At 32.5% G+C, this 21,561-nt stretch overlaps 1 protein-coding gene across 50 annotated transcripts in view; it reads right to left on the bottom strand.

Annotated features, from left to right (window-relative positions):
* Positions 1-21,561, bottom strand: part of LOC145291925 (tensin-3-like) — a 1,436,242-nt gene that overhangs the window by 128,943 nt on the left and 1,285,738 nt on the right. For 37 of the 50 annotated variants that reach the window (XM_080137783.1, XM_080137791.1, XM_080137786.1 and 34 more), the window contains 2 exons: positions 14,945-15,148; positions 834-1,266 (listed from right to left, as the gene is read on the bottom strand). In XM_080137783.1, the coding sequence (XP_079993909.1) occupies positions 834-1,266; positions 14,945-15,148 (637 nt within the window). The remainder of the gene's footprint in view (positions 1-833; positions 1,267-14,944; positions 15,149-21,561) is intronic. The other 13 variants (XM_080137795.1, XM_080137803.1, XM_080137798.1 and 10 more) reach the window with 1 other exon arrangement.

Raw genomic sequence — 21,561 nt, 5'->3', positions numbered from 1 at the left:
TTGTTGTGATTTCCATAAAAAAAACTAATATGAGATGTTGGAGCTTTAGTTATATAGATGAACGGATGTTGGGCAAATTACAGTAAGATCATCTTTTTTTAATTGAGGAAGGAACTAATATGACAGGTGAAAACTCTCAACTGTTCACCCTTTTTCTGGAAAAACATTGTTGCAAAGGTTTTCAGTGAATTTGAATTTGATTCAGGTGAAGGTAAGTTTTATGGGAAAAAACGAAAAAAGTCTTCTTTAACGCTCTCTCCCCCCCTAAAACTTTCATCTTGAAATGAGTGAAAAATGGGAAAAGGAGAAATAAAAGTATAAAAAGATGAAAAAGAAAAAATGAAGTAGAGAAAGGTGAAAGAAAAAGACGAGTCGACAAAAGAAAAACAAAGAAAGACAGAAAAATAAAAAATATGAAAAAAGAGGGGAAAAATAGAAAAAGATGAAAGAAAACAAAAGTAGAAAAAGATGAAAACGAAAAAAGAGAAAAAAAGATAAGTAAAAGAAAAAAGAGGGAAAGAAAATAGAAAAGAATGAAAAAAAAAGAAAGAAAATGGAAAAAAATGGAAAAAGAAAGAAAATAGAAAAAATGAAAAAGGAGAAAAAATAGAAAAAAATGAAAAAGGGGAGAAAATAGAAAAAAATGAAAAATAAAAAATAGAAAAACAAAATCTAAAAAGAAAATGGAAAAAGAAAGAAAAATAGAAAAAAATAAAAAATAAATGTAAAAAGAAAGAAAAGAAAAAAAATGAGTGCTAGAAAAATAGAAATAAAATAAAATAAAAAAATAAAAATGTAAAAAAAACGAAAAATTTAAATAAACGTTGTCTTACCTTCCAGCAGATGAGGGGCTGCGTGGCAGAGTTGCAGACCTTAAATTGGTATCTACATGCAAGGAACTGCCTGGAGGCAAAGTGTAACTGCCATCCACCATGCTTCCTGAGTACTGTTGTTGCTGTTGTTGTTGTTGTTGGAAGTACTGTTGTTGTTGTTGTTGCAGTTGTTGTTGTTGCAGTTGTTGTTGTTGCAGTTGTTGTTGCTGTTGTTTTTGAAGCAACATCTGGTGGTCTGGATGGGGCTGCATTTGGCTGTGATGGAGGTTGCTCTGTTGCTGCTGATGATGATAGTGGGTTGTCTGGTTTGAGCTCATCTGGTGGTGTTGTTGCTGCTGCTGCTGCTGCTGGTAATTGTGTTGCTGCAAAGTGTTGTACTGACTGCTTTGGCCACCGACCAGTGTCCCGGTGGGGCTGGACAGTTGACTGCCCGCTAGAAACAGAAAGATCAACAATTAATCAAATTATACGACCACAAAATTAATCCAAAAACTTATTCTAAAACAATTAAAAAATTGGTACATGCTAGATTTAAGTACCCGTTTTATATATATATATATATATATATATATATGAGGAAATATGTTTCAATTATATTTCACCTTTTATTTAAACAAACCTTTTAACTTATGAAGCTCGATGTAACTACAGAGCATATACAAATAAATAACAAAAGTCTATCTTCCAAAATTTCAAGATGTTGACCATCTTACCATTTATTCCTTTAAGTACGTTGACGTGCACAATTCTCAACAGCACCTGCTTCCTATCATAGAATGATTCATGTAATTATTTTGTCAATTTTTGAATTTCTTCCATCTTTAACTCATCAGGAGACTTCAAAGATGGTGTAACAAAATGAAAAAATAATTGCAACTTCTCTCCTAATTTTTAGGGTTTGCAATTATGCTTAGGAGGGGCGTGCAATAAGTAATGCCCCTGACCCACTTCCAGTTGTCTGATCTAGCTGAAATTTCGCATGTGTAATGATTTATATCTCTACGGATGATGTGGCAAATTACAGCTCTGAACTAATTGTGGTTTCTGTTTTACAGGTGTTTGAACTGATTCAGGTGTGAAATGGAGTCTGTTGAATGTCGAGCAGTGATCCGGTTTTTGTATTTGAAAGGACACACACCACAGGAGACTTTTGATGAAATGAAAGAAACTTATGGTGATAATGCTTCATCATATGACTTTGTAAAACGCTGGCATTGTGAATTCAAACATGGCCGAAAGTCTGTGGAAACAGCTCCCAGACCTGGTCGTCCCCTTCTGCCATTGATGAGGCATCTGTCTGTCAAGTTAAGGCTGCCATTTTGGAAGATCGGCGCATTACTATTCGCCAAATAGCCCAAGATGTCAAGATTAGTACAGGGTCTGTGGAAACTATCATTCATGACCATTTGCATATGCATAAGGTGTCTGCCAGATGGATTCACAGGTTGCTCACACCATTCCAGAAGCAAGAACGCGTCGAGTGCTTGAGGATGAATTTGGAGATGTGCCAAGAAGATGAGTCAAAGTTTTTCAAAAGACTGATTACACAGGATGAAACCTGGGTCCATCACTATGATCCAGAGACCAAAGCCCAGTCAATGCAGTGGAAGCACTTGGACTCACCACCTCCAAAGGAGGCAAAGGTGCAGCCCTCCACTAGCAAAGGTCATGCTCACAGTCTTCTGGGACCAGGACGGAGTAGTGACAACAGATTTCCTGGCAAAGGGTACCACAATTACAGGAGCCTATTATGCTTCACTTTTGAGGAAATTAAGGGAAGCTATCAAAATCAAGAGACGGGGCAAGATCAGCAAAGGTACCCTCTTCCTGCAGGACAACACTCCAGTCCACAACTCGCATGTCGCCAGATCAGAAGCACGGGCGTGTGGTTATGAAATCCTCCCTACTTTCCTGACCTTGCACCCTCTGACTTTCACCTCTTCCCAGCCATGAAGTTGTTTTTGAAAGGAAAGCGTTTCCCAGATGATGCAGCCTTGATTTCTGAAGTCACGTCGTGGTTGGAGGACCAACCTGGGGTGTTCTACAAAAACGATCTCCAGAGCATCAAACGATGGGAGAAATGCATAACACTGAGTGGTTCCTATGTAGAGAAAGACTAATAACTGTGCCAAGTTTCGTTGCTCTACTGCTATGGGAAGTGGGTCACGGGCATTACTTATTGCACGCCCCTCGTATATGCCTTTATTTTCTTTTAAAGTGTTTTTTTTTTTCCTAACAAGTTAAGGACGGAATGAATTCAAGAACTGACATAATAATTACATGAATGATTTAGCACTATGAAAGAGGTTCGGTCAAGAATTGGTTAATGGTAAGATGGTCAATATCTTGAAAATTGGTATATAGACTTTTGTCACATATATGTGTGTGTGTGTGTGTGTGTTTGTGTGTGTTTGTGCATGTTTGTATGTGTTTGTGTGTTTGTGTGCATGTTTGTGCATGTGTGTGTGTGTGTTTGTGCATGTGTGTGTGCGTGCATGTTTATGTGTGTGTGTGTGTGTTTGTGCATGTGTGTGTGTGTGTGTGTGTGTGTGTTTGTTTGTGTGTGTTATAGCAGATCAGAAAAACATTGGTATCATCAGTTTCAAATCCAAAACAAAGGGGATCAGTCTCTGGTCACCTATACAAGACTTTCTTCAGCCTCTGTTTATATCTGTCTTCTCGAAAATGGTGTTGACATTTTCTTAATAGTCGTTGGTTTGGTTTCGTTGTTTTTGTTTTATGGCATATCAACCCTTTTCAGGTTAATGCCGAATCCAGTGATTTTGAAGAAAACTTTTTTAATAGAATATATATATTTTTTTTAAGTCGGTTTCTATTTAACCCATAGTTTGGACCCTAACAGGTACAACCACTCCGGGTCAGAGTGAACCTGGGAGCAATGGCAATTAAAGGGTGGCTCCACATTTCCCAAAACCCGTAAGCTGGGGCCTCATCATTGGATATAGTTTAAGGTCATATCCAGGACCCTTAATAATCGAACACCTTATATATATATATATATATATATATATATATGTAATGTTTGTGCATTCCCTAGAGAAAGAAAGGTTAGAAAATGTACATAAAATCTAAACGTATATTCTTATGTAAAATAAGTAATTATTCTCATTACACACACACACACACACACATATATATATATATATATATATATATATATATAAATATATATAAATAAAACAAACTTTTCTTCATTCCTCTATCTTACCAAAAAACTTCACTTCACTCTGGAGTTGCCACTTTCGGTTTGTTTTTCATTTTTATAAATATTTTACAAATATATATATATATTTTTTTCAGTTTATATAATGCAATTTCATACAATGCTAAAACCAGCAATGTTTAGCTTTTATCTATTATATCTATAAAAGTGAACATGTCTGTGTACATTTCCCTATGCAATAACTCTGTTAATTTTCAGTCTACAGACTCGAAATTTGATATACAGGGTACTGAGATTTGGGAAAATCTTTGTGATCAGTTTTCGGCCAGAAATTTGGCTGTTAAGGGCTCAAAGTTTAACGATTTGACCTTTGAGAACTCTACCAAACTCGTCTGCCACTTTTGGGTCTAAACACTTGAAATTATAGGTTCCTTGGACATGGATCTAACTTATTAACTTGATTTGAGCCCAAAACAATAGATGTTAAGGGGTCATAATAGAGGTCAAATTAAAAAAATTGACCGCTTTTTTTTTTTTTTTTTGCTCAATATACACCTCCAAACACCCGGGCAACGCCGGGCTGAAATATTAGTAATCTATATATTAATACAATAGCGTGTGTGTTATGTTCTGCGTCACACTTACATCCAGGTCGTTTAATTGTTATGTACTTCCATTTTTTGTCATAAATAATTTTACCAAGAATTCTTCATAAGTTTTGGTTTCGGTTTCGATTCTGCCTGAAGGAATATATATCAATCATATTTTAATAAGTTTTTATTTCGGGTTCTTAAAATCAGCCAAGTTCGTTTGCTTATTTTAAAACTGGTAAACATTAATTAGAAGAGACTTCCAGGCCATTTATCGAAAAGCAGAACAGTCAGCAGACACCGGAAGTAAAAAATCAAACAGAAAAACAAAAAAACAAAAAAAAAACAAAAGAAAAACCGCAGAACTTGGAAATAACCGGAAATTTTCATTGGAAAAAGAATTTTCCTTGTATTGTCAATTCTATTTTTATCCCACCGGAAACTGAAGAAAAATAACAACCGACACTAAAAAAATAAAAACGTATATTTGATCATCCTACATTTCCTATCACCCACTATTAAATTCCTTAGTGACACATGATATATTTTATGACTTGTCAGTTTTTCAAGGAAAATGATGCTGCTGTTATTGTTTGTCATACCTCATTGGGGATCTCCCCCTTTCAGCCAACTTTTCAATTCAAACCTTTTTTCATAGACATTTATACTAATATTGTAGTGTATTGACATGCCATTCATACAGAGTTTGTTAAACCGGCTTCCACCCTCACCTGCATAGAAGTTAAGGAAGAAGTTTCTAGGAGATACGAAATTCACACGCAGTTTCCATATATATATATATATATATATATATATATATATATATGAGTCCCCATACATACATACATGATGATTGCAACGTCTTGTCAGACGAGTGCCACTCCCTCAGACATTTAAAATCCATGAGCCCAAATGCCTGAGGGAGTATCTATACAAAGATGATGTTACAGAGTCTTAGCTTTGTACGACAGCTAAGTCTCTCTCTCGGTTCAAAATGTTGAGATCCAACAACAAGCAAGAGCAAGATAGCCAGCAACAAATTAAACTGCAGACCAGCTTAATGCGGGTACTGGTCTCCCGCTTTGTTTTTTAAATCAGAGATCTGCTTCTCCTAGAAAGGTTGCCTTCACCACGGCTTACGGGAGCCCTTTCCACCCCAATACACATATGCACACACACACACACACACACACACACACACACACACACACACAAATATACACTGTGCTAGTTGGCCATTGACCCAGAAAAAGAGTTCATTCGCCCTTACATACATACGCCCATACATACATACATACATACATACATACATACATACAGGAAACTGATTTTGAGTTATATATTTTCTTATTTTCCAAAATGTTTCAAAAGACAAAATAGAAAAACAAAAAATTAGGTACAAGGCCACTCAAAAATTGGAGAGGTGGGGTGGGGGTGGGGGAGTCTATGGTCATTCTCGTCACTATATCTTTTATTAGTCTATGCTAGTCCTAGCAAGGGTTATCATTCACCACAATACTGCAAACACACCGGGGTGGTGTCGTCCTACTTAAGATTCCCTGAATCAAATAATTTTTTGGGGTTTGTATTACTGTACACATAGATTCGAAAAAGTTGTCAAAAAACAAATATATAACAAATAAATTTTATCAAAGGCAAGATAAGTTACTTTTCTACCTAACTGGATATATTTTTCGTGTTTTTATTCAATGTAATATGTTTATTCAGCTCGAAAAGCATACAGTGTTCTCCGATGTATTGGAAAATTCAAAATGCCGCCCGACTCTCTCTTTAACACGGTAAGTTCAGGAAAAGGTATTATAAATAATAAACTAGACAAAATACTGTTAGAAATTCGCTCAATATATGTTACCGTGACATAAGTTGACATATATTCGGTGTTTTTTAAATAGTATTTTATCTAGTTTATTATTTACAACACCTTTTCCCAAACTTACCATGTTAAAGAGAGTGTCGGGCGCCATTTTGAATTTTCCAATGCATCGGTAAAAACTGCATATTTTTCGAGCTGAATAAACATATTACATTGAATAAAAACACAAAAAATGTATCCAGTTTGGTAGAAAAGTAACTTATCTTGCCTTTGATAATATTTATTTGTTATATATTTGTTTTTTTTGACAACTTTTTCGAATCTATGTGTACAGTAATACAAACCCATTTTTTTAAAATAAATAATAATAATAATAATATTATTATTATCATTATTATTATTATTATTAATTAAAAAACTCGTTTCTTATCGTTGAGCACTTTCAGTTAAAAAAAAGTGGGTCGATTTAGCTCATATGTGCAGATCCTCATATAATGATTAGATCACTCTGACAGACGTTAAAAACATTTAAAAATAAATGTTTAAATTTCAAGAGTATTTCTCGCGGTTAACGGTAGCCGATTGGATGAGGTCCTTGCTAATGGAGCCAGAGTTCGAATCTGTTGACTGGTGTTAATCGTGACACCCTGCACTGATGATTCTCGAAAGAATGAGACACTAGTGTCTGTAGGTATTTAATAATTATTATAGTAAATAATTATGTATAATATTTTGGGTAGAAATAAAATTTTATCAGAAAAATCATTAAAATTTTATTTCATTGGCGGGGTGGGGGGAGAGTAGACACAAAAATGTTAGTAGGACCTTCCCTCTCTTAGTTTGATGTTAGCTTTTGCAAAAAGGTATCGTTGTCTTCCTACATATCATCATCATCATCATCGGTTTAACATCTGTTTTACAAGCTGGCATGTGTTGGACAGCTTTTGTTTCCAAACTAGCTTATCTTTGGGTAGGTCTTTAGGTGATGTTCTTTTCTTCTTACAACCCCTTTTCCATAGAAGAGACATTATTTTCATAGCAAGTGATAAACGAAGCTTTAAACTCCCCCGTAAAACATTCACAACAAACACTCGTCTAGCTACAAGCACTATCAACAATTTCCCCATCTCTCTATTTATGCTTAAATGTAAACGCAAATTCTATGAACAAAGTTTCTTTCCTAGAACTGTTTGCCTGCAAGGCTGCTTTCCAGCTGACTATAACATGTTTTCAAGTCCAATGTAAACAAATTCTTGTTGAGTCATTCGCTAAAATAATCAAATTCTAACCAATCTCCACCACTATCGATCAGTACGCTGTTGTTATTGTCACAACGTTTCGGCCGTTTTGCCCTCCGGCCTTCCCCAGTTCGATACAAAACACCTGATGAAGGCCGGAGGGCAAAACGGCCGAAACGTTGTGACTACAACAACCAAGATGAGGAAGTCAGTCTGACAATCTCAATCAATAAAAACACCTCATCTCAAAAATACAGACAATTACAGTACGCTGCTGTTTCAATGACCATTTTACAATCATTATCCTCGAGTGACCATCGGGCCTTGATAAGTGGTGACTCCCTTGCAATAATAAAAAAAAGTCCCTCCTTATCACTTGTTCCCATGTTTTTTTTTCTTCCCCTATGAACTGAACCTGTTCCCTCAACTCACTTCCTTGCCCGCACGTGAGTTAAAGAACCTTCTTAGAATATTGAATTCACAATCAATCGCCATTGCATATACATTTCAGTCAGGGGAGATAATTTTGATGATATTTGTTTGTTTAGTGATGTCATTGCCCTTCCACATACAGCACTTGGTATTTCCAAATGGTCACCCATCTGGTACTGACCAGACTCGAGACTGCTTAACTTTGGTGATCTAACAACAACTAGTGTGAACATAATCACACCGTATTTACGTTCGTATTAATGCAGATTGTATTGCTGTGGTTTCCTAGATATTAATCTAATCAAACTCTAGTTCCTGCCTTTGGTTCAGTTGAGATTGTGACCCGATGACGGTGGATTTCTAAAGAAATCACGACTGAAACATGCATGCACATATGCAGCCAATAATATTTGTATAAATAAATAAAAATTATACTATAATACAATATAAATATGTAGATCAAATTCGGGTAAATATTCCATCCGATATTTCCCAATAAATATCACCCCCCCCCTAACCCTAACACATTTTCCCTTTTTACCATCTATTATAAAAATTCTCATATGACGCAACAAGTTATGATATTTTGACTTGCATTATCCAAGTGTTGGCAATAAGTTCCCCAGATTCTATTTTAGAAAACATTACTCACAGGAGTGACCATATAGAAGTTGCCAACACCGATAGCACTGTTGCAGAAATGGCAGAATGAATCCAAAAGAATTCAAATATGGCATGTGTTGCCAATAATCTGTGTTAATATCGACTAGCGCCGCGGCTTACGCAAATGATGATGCTGATAAAGTTCAAAGACTTTTGCCCTCAAATTAGGTTAAGTGGTTTCAAGTGTAACCGTTTTTTTTTTTTTTTTTTTTTTTTTTTTTTTTTTACAAATCCACTGATATTTATTATAGTCAAATCGCTGTTAATTCTGTCAAAGAACTTTCAATATCTTAATCTAAATTTAAAACAATGGCTCTTTTTTTTTTTTCTTTCTTTTTTTTTTAAAGAAAATATATTTCGTTTTTGGTTAAAAATAACCCCGGAATCGTGTTAAGAGCTATTCTTAGAAATTATGGACTAAAGACGTAAAGTGTCTGTATCATTTGGATGATTCTTTGGACTACTGTTCTCATCTTAAGTGTTATTCTCAAAACGTTTCGCTCGATGTAACCTCCGACCATCATCAGGTGTATCTCGTCAAACTCGGGGAAACTGCACGGAATCACGAATGGAATTCTTTATCTTATCCACAAAATTCTGTGTAGATTCCAGACTTCGACAAGAAACACCTGAAAAAGGTTAGATGTTACACTGTATTTGAAAAGATATTTTGCTTCAATGTATTCTATATACATTCTACGTTTTTATAATAACTAAATACTAATCATCTATTTGCATTATTTGGATTATTTTGGACTACTGTTCTTATTTTGAGTGTTATTTTTACAACGTTTCGCTTGATGTCACCTAAGGCCATCTTCAGGCGTATCTTGTTAAACTTGACAATGTTCCTGTCAAATTTCAAATGTTATTCTTTATTTAATCCATGAAAGTAACATGTTCTTGTTCCGTCAGCCATGACAGAGTAGAAGTCTCCAGTAATTTGCAATTGTACTATACGATGATGATGATGATGACGATGATGATGATTTGTGAAGCTTTGGCACTTGGATTTGGACTTTTTACAGATCATTTAGTGGAGATATTTAAGCACTCTATTGTGTCACTATTTTCCACACTGGCATGTTTTTAGAAATTGACTCCCAAACTAATCTATCTCTGGCCAGGTTTTTATTTTGCTATATTTTTCTTGGCCTTCCCTATGAACTGAACCTGTTATTTCAACTGTTTTACACGCATTCTTTCAAAGAAACCATCTAAATCTCCTGCTCTACATCTTCCTGTCTTCTGTCCAGATTTCATCTTCCTCCGAGGTCATCAGAAGGAAAATTTAAAATGGCAGCCGACTCTCTCTTTGAGGCGGTAAGTTTGAGAGAATTAGTTATAAATAAAAAACCAGACAAAATACTGTTAGAAACTCGCTCAATATTTGTTACTGTGACATAGGCTGACATATATTCGGCGGTTTTTGAACAGTATTTTGACTGGTTTTGTATTTATAACTCATTTTCCCAAACTTAACGTCTGAGAGAGAGAGAGAGAGAGTCGGCCACTATTTTAAATTTTCCAATTCATCGTTAAACACTGTATGTTTTTTCGAGCTGAATAAACATGTTACATTAAATATAAACACTAAAACATATCCAGTTTGGTAGAAAAGTAACTTATTTTGCCTTTGATAACATTTATTTGTTCTATATTTGTTTTGTGACAACTTTTTCGAATCTATGTGTACAGTAAAACAAACCCTATATATATATATATATATATACTAGCTGGCAGTCTGGCATTGCCCGGTCGTACAATACGCTTAAACATGATATTTTAATTCATGCAGATTATGTATGTATTATTATAGAATCAATCCTATATTGATTATTATATATTATGAGAAATAATTTGCCCGATGGATTAATTCACAAAAAAAAATAAAAAAATTAATAATAATAATGTCGTTCATCAAATTCCGTCTGTATTTGTTTACAATATCACATCAGCTGATATTTTGGGCTTGATGATGAATGTCCTGGAAAAGTCACTTCTGATTAATGTTTAGTTTTAAAATATGCAAATGAAGAAATGATTTGCGGCGATTTTAAATGGTACCTCTTCTTTTATTGTAAATTAAACTCGTTAATAAGAAAAAATTAAAATAAAATGATGAGGTACACCCCGGCTTGAACAGGGGATCATTTGATCTGTAATTGAATGCTTTACCAATAAGCTACATCTTCAGATTATAATAAATCTGTTTTTTTTTTAAAGAAGAAATGATTTACTAAGATTTTATTATCTCCTTGGCCGGTGTAATGAAAAATATTCCTGTGTAAAAATGATTCTTTTTTTATCTAAAAGAGAGAAAAGCTATTTTTAAGATCAGATTTTTTTCGATTTTCAATACTTATTAGATGAATTTCTGTACAAAACATATCTAAGAACACTGCCAGACATATAAATTAGGTTTGTGTGAAATTTGAAAAAGATAGGCGCAGTAACGGCTTCATAGTGCAAAATAATTCATTTAATTATTATCGCAATCAATGAATCTATTTTGCCTTTAACTCGTCAAAAGAAACAGCAACACAAAAGGGGGAAAAATGCATTTGAGCATGATTAAAAAAATCTGTTTCTTCTGACGAGTTAAGGGCAAAATAGATTCATTGATTGACATAATAATTAAGTGATTGATTTTGTGCTATGAAACAGTTACTGTGAAGAATTGTAAATGTCAACGGAATTAAAAGAATAAATTGTAAGATGGTCAACATAATGAAATTTGAAATATAGACTTTTGTCATTTATTTATTATATGCTCTGTAATTATATTGAGCTTCATAAATTAAGGATAAGTATATAAAAAAAGTGAAAATATAATTGAAAAAAAAAAAAAAAAATATGTTTATATATACGTATTTGTTTCTATACAGTAAACGTCCGGGATACGTCATTAAAAATTAATAACAAAATACAGTACAGTATATAATACACATGTATATAATCAAATAACATTATAAATAACACCGTAAGGCGGGACAAATACCGTAACCAGGGGTTGAAAAACATTGTACTCCACATCATAGCCTGAAAACCCGTATCCTAGAGACATCGTATCCCGGGGTTCTACTGTATGACACAATGTGTGTGTGGTTATATATATATATATATGTGTTTGTATGGGTGTGTGTGTGTGTGGTTATATATATATATATATATATATATATATATATATATATAGTGTGCGTTTATTTATATATATATATATATATATATATATATATATATATATATATATATATATATATATATATTTTACATACGAGCAAAGTTCATTCATCAAGTAATAAAAATAGAAAAAAAACATTTTGCTGGAAAAAAATAGAGAATTTAAAGTTACAAATTCAGCAAAATTAGTTGTGAATATGCAAGGCAGGCGATACAAGAGAAAAAATAAAGCACGTGCAAAAATCACATCCGCAAAAAAAAAAAAAAAAGTTGGGTATTTTACAGTATAGCCAACAAAACGAAAAATTGGTTAAAAACAAAACAAATATATACCAAATAAATGTATAAAGATAAGTCACTCTTCTACCTACCTGGATAAGTTTTTTAGTGTTTTAACTTATTTGAAAGCGTTTATTTACTTCAAAACACACATAGTGCCACAAGACCTAAGTTAGAACAAGAAAGAAATGGCTGACAATAGACGGTCATCTAGGGAGTCTTAATAATCGCTCAAAAATCAAAAAATAAACTAAATACTGATAGAACATTACATATTTTGTATGGTTTTTTGACATTTGAGTAGGTTTCTATTTTCTATTAGCATTTTGTTTAATTTTCGATTTTGGGGCAACTATCGATGCTCCTCAGATGACCGTCTCATGTGGCACATATTTTTCTTCTTCTAACTTAAGACCTAGCACTAACTTGTGTTTCGAAGTAAATAAACGATTTAAAATAAGTTTAAGCACAAAAAACTTATCCAGTAGGTAGAAAAGTAACTCATATTGCCTTTGGTAACATTTAGTTGTTATATATATATATATATATAAATATCTCTTTTTCATTTTGTTATCTATATTAGAAAATGACCCAAAAAGTTCTAATTTTGAATCCTAGATCTGTGTTTGCATCCCTAACACACAATTATCTTAAATGATGTTTTAAAAAAGACTCATTATCTGAACGTGCCACATCAAAAAAAGTGTACATTGCACAAGTGATTCTCCAAAATAAATAATTTCAGCATTTCTTAATTATTAGAGCGAAGTTTGACAATCAAAATATTGATTTTCAAGTAAAATTACTGCTATCTACTTAATTGTCATGTAGCAGTAATTAACAGATCCAAAAATTACGAAAAACGATAAGGTAGAAAATTAATTATTACTGAAAACTGTTTCCGAAGACAATTAGAGAAAACTGAGTTTTGGCAAATTGGCCTAAAGTTGTTAATATCTCTTACGTTTAGAATCAATCATTAGTGGATCGGTGACTTTTCTTTTCCAATCCAACTGTCATGATTCTGGTGTTGATTGGGGAGTGTCGAGATCGAATGTTTTGAAAATGCACTCGATCGGTTCTTGCTCCAACAGTGGTATTTTGTTGGTGTCGTCCGAGCAACCTCTTAATTGTTCTGGTGGCGTCTATGGGTATATCTCGGTCCTTGCGCTATATATATCATGTCCCTGACTGCCTTACTAAAATTTCAGAAATTTATAACTTCCCTTGTTATGAGTCAATCTCCCAATTTTTTTTTTGTTTTAGCAAAACTCAGAGTTTGCTAATTGTCTTTGTAAACTATTTTCATTAATAATTAATTTTCTACCTTTCGTTTTTCGTAATTTTTGGATATGCTCATTACTGTGACATGACATGATAATTAGATACCATTGGTTTTATTTAAAATTCAATATTTTTTGCTACAATAACGAAGAAGCACGTAATAATTATTGTTTGTCTGTGTTGTCGCAAAAAATGCATTCCTTGTTTCTTTGAGGTTTCTCTTTGATTTTTAATTTCAGTAATTTTTTTTTTTTTACCATGGAAGAAAGATAAGAGATGTGGGAGAAGAGAAAGAGAAATAAGAAGGGTGGAGAGAGATAGAGAGAAGTGAGAAAAGAGAAAAGTAAAAGGGTGAGGAGAGAGAGAGAGAGAAGAGGGGTGGATAGAAAGAACCAGGTCTTCGATTAACCGATGCAAGGTTGTCACTTACTCGAAAATGACCCGGACTCTGTCGGACTGAATGTTGACCACGTATTCTCGACGTGTAGGACACTTACTCAGAACAGTGCCAGGTAAAATGGAGCCGGACAGTATTGCATCATATCCGTCATGTAACATATCGCTTCACAGTTTCAAAATGTTAACTAAACATTGTACTCTTTTTCACTTTGCAATATGTGATGGAGTAACTCCCCAAACGTGTGTAGGTGCTGCAATGATGTGGAGGAGGGGAGGTATTTGCTACTCCCACCACGGTGTTAGTGGCAGAAGGAGAAGTATGGAATAGAGATTTTATATTTATAAAGCAAGTTACAACAAAAACAACATTTACAAAAAAAAAAAAAAGTATCATTTGGATTCTTCGAACTACTGCTTTCATCTTGAATGTCATTTTCACAGCGTTTTAGTCAATGTGACTTCTGATCTTCTTAAGACATATCTTGTCGAACTCAGGAATCTTTCTGTTGAATTCAGGGATCTGCACTGAATTTTGAACAGAAACACTTTATTTAATCCATGGAATGAGAGCATGCTACCCCAGTGGGTTAAACAAAGGGTTCTGTCTGAAATTCGACATTAAGATTTCAGAGTTTGGCAAGATACACCTGAAAAAGGTTGGAGGTTACATCGACTGGAATGTTGTGAAAGATGAGAACAGTAATTTCGAAGAAAACTATTATTAAAAAAAAAAAATTTATATATATATATATATATATATATATATATATATATATATATATATATATATATATATATATGATTTTTCTTTTAAGTCTTTACAACATTTAAGCTCAAGCTAAAAAAAAAATGGCTTACCAAATTTTTTTTAATTCTTCGTAAATGATGAAAACGGTAATAATTAAGATATAAAAGGCAAAAAAAAAAAAACAGGAATACTGACAATATCGAGAAACAACAATAATGAAGATGATGATGGTGATGATGATGATGGCAATAATTGACATCGCCATTGATTGGTCTACCTTGTAAATGAGGCTCAGCATCTTCAGGAATGGAAGCATAAAGTGGGTCAGAGTAGCGTGCCGACTGACGATAATATTTGCTCTGTGTTGCCTGCGATTGTGTCCTGTGCTCAAAAGGAGCGGAAGTAGCAGATTGCAGCAGGACGGTCCCACCTGGACCGATCATCGTCAATGCATAACCAGAGTGAACACCTGGATTAATAACTAACGAGGCAGGCGAGATGAAGATGTTAGAGAGAAAAGAGAGAAAAGGAAAAATAAGTTTGGGGTTTTTAGTTGGCAAGCAATTTTTTATTTGATGGCGTGAGGGGCAGGCTGAGAAAAGAGAAATCGGCATGCAATTGGCTTTCAAAATGTTAAAGTTGCTTTTAAAATGTTAAAGTTGCTTTTAAAATGTTAAAGTTGCTTTTAAAATGTTAAAGTTGCTTTTAAAATGTTAAAGTTGCTTAGCTTTTGCTTATTCAATACTTATTTAATCATTATGTCTTTTTACGCATCCCTTATTTTAAGCAACAATCTCATTTTAACTTTTAATGAAATACAAATCTTTTATAAGAAATAAGAAAAAGCGATGACGGAAAATAAAATAAAATGAAATTACACGATTTATTAATCCATCAAAAACTTAAACAAGGAATTAGTATAAAGAAAGATACTTAACCCATGATTTTTCAAAGCTAATCTCTTTTCATCAGACGGTAAACATTAGTAAAACTGTATATTTGGTTAGTATAAATTTGAAAATGGACCGGTTACGGTCTGAAATCATTAAAATACATTTCAACTAAAAAAAAAAAAAAAAAAGAAAGAAATGGAATCGTGTTTTTCTCCCTTCTTTTATAAAATATTTTTTAGCATCTTTAACGTGTTTTAAAAACAATTTTATCTGTTTATTCAAAGTTTATAAATTCCTAATGATGCTTCCAAGAGCTTTAATATCAATTTTTATAAAATGTATGTATGAAAAACTTTCTTGCAAAATATAAAATGCATATCCTTTTTTTTTTTTATTCTTGATTATAATTCTTTGAATTTTTGATGGATCAATATTGAAATTTATTCAATTTCATTTTTTCATCATTAATTTTTCATGTTTTTTTAATTGCTTTATCTTGTATGTTGAGCTTTTTATTATACTGATAAGGTTCCAATTTTATGATAATATTTATATTTGTAATATATATATATATATATATATATATATATATATATATATATATATATATATAACTGCTTCATTTATTCACATAAATTTAATATACGAAAGTATAGATTTATGCGTAAACTTTAAGTATTTACTTCAAAAGTGCTCAATACGTAGGTAGAGCTAGTTAGTAATTTATAAAATATATATGGCGATTAAGCTACACTGAATATTCTGCGTTTCATCCACTTATAGGATTCGTCAGGCTTATGCGCATAAGCCTGACGAATCCTATAGTTGGATGAAACGCAGAATATTCAGTGTAGCTTAATCGCCATATATATTTTAAAAATTACTATATATATATATATATATATATATATATATATATATATATATATATATAGTGGAAATGGTAATTAATAAAAACTGAAGAAAGTGCTCAATACCATTGTAGAGCAGATATGCGTTTTATTTTTTATTACCATATCTTTCTGTTAAGTTACATTATTGTTTCAGCTACTTGGCCGTTTTTTTGCCGTCTGTAGCTTCCTTAAACTTTTACAGAAATGTAACATTTCTGTAAAAGTCTGAGGATGCTACAGACGGCCAAAAAAAACGGCCAAGTAGCTGAAACAATAATGTAACTTAACAGAAAGATACGGTAATAAAAATAAAACGCATATATATATATATATATATATATATATATATATGTTTTTAGGTGAGAATATTACTTCTTTCTTATTAAGACATTTTAAAGAATTCGGAAAAATATTCAAATTCTTTAAAATGTTTACCACAGAAGAAGTAATATTCTCACCTAAAACATAGCATTTCCAAACCATAAATCTTATACGATGGACATGATTCCGGCTGTAAATTCTTTTGTGTAAAGCATATATGTGAATTGATTTCGTGCATTCAGTTTTTGTTTATGTGCTAATTATTTATTTATTATACGTTTTTGGACATTTCTTATTTAAATAATCTCATTCCAACTTTTAATGAACATTTAATTGACATTTCAGTTTTTGATTTTACAAATTAAAAATAATTTAAACTGATTTTGGTTCTGACGAGGCTAAAAAAGTTTTATCAAGCAAAGTGGTTTCATTCTCAAGTTTCTACAACTATTTCGTTTGCAGCCATACAATCAAAGTGTGATTTTTTTTATACACAAAAATGAATCTTCAACGATACGAAAAAAAAAAAAAAAAAAATCACACTTATAAAAATTGCCAAAACATAAATCAATAATTCCTCATAAAAATTGTTCTGGAATCATAAAGTAGTATCTTTGAATTGAAAAAAAAAAGAAAAGAAAAGAAAAGGAAAATCCTCTGAGTTAAAAGCAAACTATAATACAAATAACAAAATGTATTTTGCCTAATGCTAGACTGCAGTTTCATGGTATCATCTATCATCAGGTGCTGTTGCATGTGATGTTGTATGAAATTTTTTCAAATTCCAGGAATTAAAAGTTCTTTAGTTTAAAACTCGTTTTAAGAATAGAACAATAATATTCATAAATTCTTCAAAATATCAAAAATATTAAAACTGTATTGAATTCCTTCAAAAATTTATATTTTAATTATTTTGAAATTTTTTTGTGCAACTGTTTAACAAATAAATTGATCTTTTTTTTTTAATGTCTTACTATATATATATATATATATATATATATATATATATATATATATATATATATATATATATATATACGAATTATTTATTTAAAAAGTATACATTACATATTCCAGAGACACACCATGGTTTCATTGACAGAGGTAGATTTTGCTGTTTAGAAAATTCTCTTACAATCCTCTAAAATCACCATCGACTTATTTGTTGGGAGCTTCTATCAGATATGTACATATTTTCACAAGTCTATTTTTTTTTTTAAGTCTTTATCACTGAATGTAATTTAAGGTTAGTGTAAACTGAGTTTTTCTTGATTAGTATGGTTGGGAATTAAGGTAGGCAGTAGAAGAAAAAGAAAATGAAAATCAAAAAAGTAGAAAATGAGTTTAAGAAAAATAGATGCCTTGATAATGTAGTTATGTTGGGTGAACACTTTGCCCAATCTTTCTTGGAGATAATTGCTAGAAATTTCGACTGTAATGCGATTTTGTCCACTACATTTTTTCATACACCAACATGTAGTTGTAAAGTAAACAATGAGACTCACTTAAGGTCTACTTTCAAACTGGTTAAAGTTCTAATTTTTTTTAGATGAGGGCTTATATTACTTGTTTTGATCGGACTATTGTTCTCATCTTGAGTGTTATCTGTGCAACGTTTCGGTTGAGTTGGCCGTTGACCATCTTCAGGCATGTTGGTTTTTGTTTGGAAAAGAAAAGGGAAAAGTTATTGGCTGCCTAGATATTTTCATATTCTTTGAGTAAAAAAAAAAAGTAAAAAAAAAGTCTCTAATTTATGCTTATTGTTTTGTATTTATAAAAAAATTGATTGACAAAGGGGAGGCAACTTTAATAAAAATCGATATGAGATTATCTCCCTTCCATTGCCGAAATTTTACGGGTATACAATGTTTGTTTTTTCTACAATTAGAGGCTCCCAGATGCTACTAATCTCTAGGCTTAGTCTGCTTAGTAATTTTTTTTTTTTTTTAGCATATGTGCTGCCTCCTTGAGTCACCTGACCCTCCACCTTGCATCCCTGTTAATTATTTTGACCTTGTTCCACATAGGAAAGTTTGTTCCTTTTTCTTTCTATATGTGATCAGCTAGTCTCGATTTTTCGACCTCTCCCCCTGTAACAGCTTTACAGTGTTCTTCTAGCCTTACCTTTGAATGTCGTCCTTAAAACCAACTGACACGCGAGTTCATCTATTTATGTATAGTTAGTGATAAGGATTGTAATGGCTTGCAAATATTACAGGTGTATGTTGGCAAAACTTAGTTCTCTCAGTTTTCTGTATAAAACAGTAAAAATTTAGAATGGAAGAGTACAATCATTTTTTTTTTTTTTTTTTTTTTTTTTTTACACAGTGATCACAACTTATCAAGGCCCGGAAGCCACTCAGGGATAAGGGTTATTGTAAGTACATCACGTTAGTGAGGAGATTTTATGAAGTGTTTAATTAGGGGGGCGGTTCATTAGGAATTTGTTAACATTAGACTTGAAGACATCCAAGTTGTAGTCCGGAGGGAAGCAGGCAGACGGAACAGAGTTCCACAGGCGTGCAGTTCTAAGAAAGAAGCTTTGCTCATGAAATCCGCGTTTTGATTTAGGCACAGATATAGAGTGGGGGAAATTTTTCACAGTGGATTCAGCTAGACGGGTGTTTTTCGTGAAAGATTGGCGAGGGGGGACCAGGGATTGGAGTTCAGACGAGCACCTGCCATGGAAATAATTTTCATCTATTATTTAATCAAATTTTCTTTAAGAAGTTGGCGTGGTAACTTCCAGTTATGACGTCATGCCTCTTCAAATTATGGTGATAAGTGAGGGAAAACTTGAGATTATCATCACATGGATTGGTGAGTGTTTAATGTGACAATCCTCCCAGATATTATCTCCTCCATTTTTTTGAATGGGCAGGGGTGATAGGCTGGAGCTGGGGCAGGGTTAATTTCATAAATAGTATAAATTAATGTCAATGAAATCTTTGAAAGTGTGCACATTAAATATAAAATAATATTGTATCAACAGAATATTTTTGGTAATGAATAAAAAATAGAATCCTCAATATATTAACACGTATGATCCTTTTTTTTAAACCAGAAGGATAATTGGCCATATTTCAGCAAAAGCTTTATTTTTCATAGATATCTATAAACATTGGATATCATTACATGTCTGATGCATATTTCTGTTGTCAGTATGAAATGTGAAAAATCGAGAATGGAAGGACACAATCAGCTTTAATTTTTGTTCAATCAAAAACTACTCTTAATAAACCATCCTTATAACCAGCCTAAACTTTTCTAAATAGTAAATGGGTTTTATAATAGTAAATGAATGCTACTCCATAAAGTCAAGAAAATCTTTGAAAATTATTTTCCCTCAAGTATAGGTGCTTCTACATTATTAGGACGAAATTTTGTAGTCAGTAAATGGCGTTTTCAGATAAAAAAACACTGGTTTTTTTTTTTGTCAATTCTAATAAATTACAATAGTAGCTTCCAAATTATGCAGTCGAAATTACCTGAATATTTCTGAATTATTAAAAAGAAAACAACTTTATCATGTTAGCAAGTGAAAAATTGTAGCCATCTTGTTTTTATAAAATAAAGCGAAACAAAACCATAAACAAGTAACTCTAAATGTTTAATGTAACTACAAACATAAAATAAACATAACATTTATACAGTCTTTCTGAGTCTGGTTTTCATTTAAGATTTTTTCATAATTGTTTCATATCAAAATAACTGTTCGCCTAAAAATTAAATAACATAAAAATAACACACACACACACACATATATATATAAGTTTTTTGTAACTGTCCAAGAATTATTAGGAGGAAATTACCTCCTTTGTGCACTCTCCTGTGTCTTACATAAGCAAATACGATCGTGTCCTTCAAATTCTATTTTCTTTAATAAATAATTTTCTACCTTATTTATTTTTGTAATTTTTTTATATAATCATCTAAAAAATACGAGGAATACATAGATACCATTGTTTTCATGTGAAATTCAGTTTTACGATTTCCGAAATTTCGTCCCCAATAGTGTAGAAGCGCCTCCATTTTTTTCTCAAAATTTTGTAATAAATATTTATTTACAAATTCAGTAGCCAATAATATTTTATTTCAACTCAAAAGTAGATAACTTCTTTTTTCTTTTTTTTTTTTTTTTTTACCTATATAGTATCCAATAATATTCTATTTACAAAATATTTTTTTGGTAATAAATTAAACCCAAAAAATTTGGGCACTAATGGATTAAATTTTCTAATTACTTAAAAACTAGATCTTAAATCAGGTCAGGTAAATGTGGGAAGAAGTTTATCTCTTTTGGTAATAACTTATAATTTCGTACTTATCTCCCTTGGCATGAATATCCACTAGGCCAATAACCAACTCCTTGTTTTGATTTATCTAATAACAGATATTGACTTGCTGCTGACTTCAGCGAGATGTGACACAAGGTCGGAAAGTGAGGATGTCCAGCCAGTACCCATAAAGGAGAGTCACTCTGGCCTAGCAAAAATTGCCTGGGCATCCTAATCAGCATTCTCTGGTAGGGGTGCCTCAGGCAACAAGCAAAAAACTTGTCCCACCCGAAAGATGGGTAGCAAGGCCTGGGAGGGTGGAACTCCTAGGTAATTCCCAAACAGCATACCTCAGTCCGATAGGTATTGTGCCAGTATTGAGCTGATTGTCACAAACGGATTCTTGTGTGTTACTTTCTACCCAAGTCTCCAATTAACCGAAGTAGCGAGAAGACTCATCCTTCAACATTAAAAATAATGGGAAGGTATGAGAATAGTATATCAGCCCCA

The sequence above is a fragment of the Euprymna scolopes genome, chromosome 13, assembly GCF_053919585.1.
Source record: "Euprymna scolopes isolate OS-2025 chromosome 13, ASM5391958v1, whole genome shotgun sequence".
Classification (NCBI taxonomy): Eukaryota; Metazoa; Mollusca; class Cephalopoda; order Sepiida; family Sepiolidae; genus Euprymna; species Euprymna scolopes.
The sequence above is the reverse complement of the archived record's forward strand: the minus strand, read 5'-3'. Positions and strand labels throughout refer to the sequence as shown.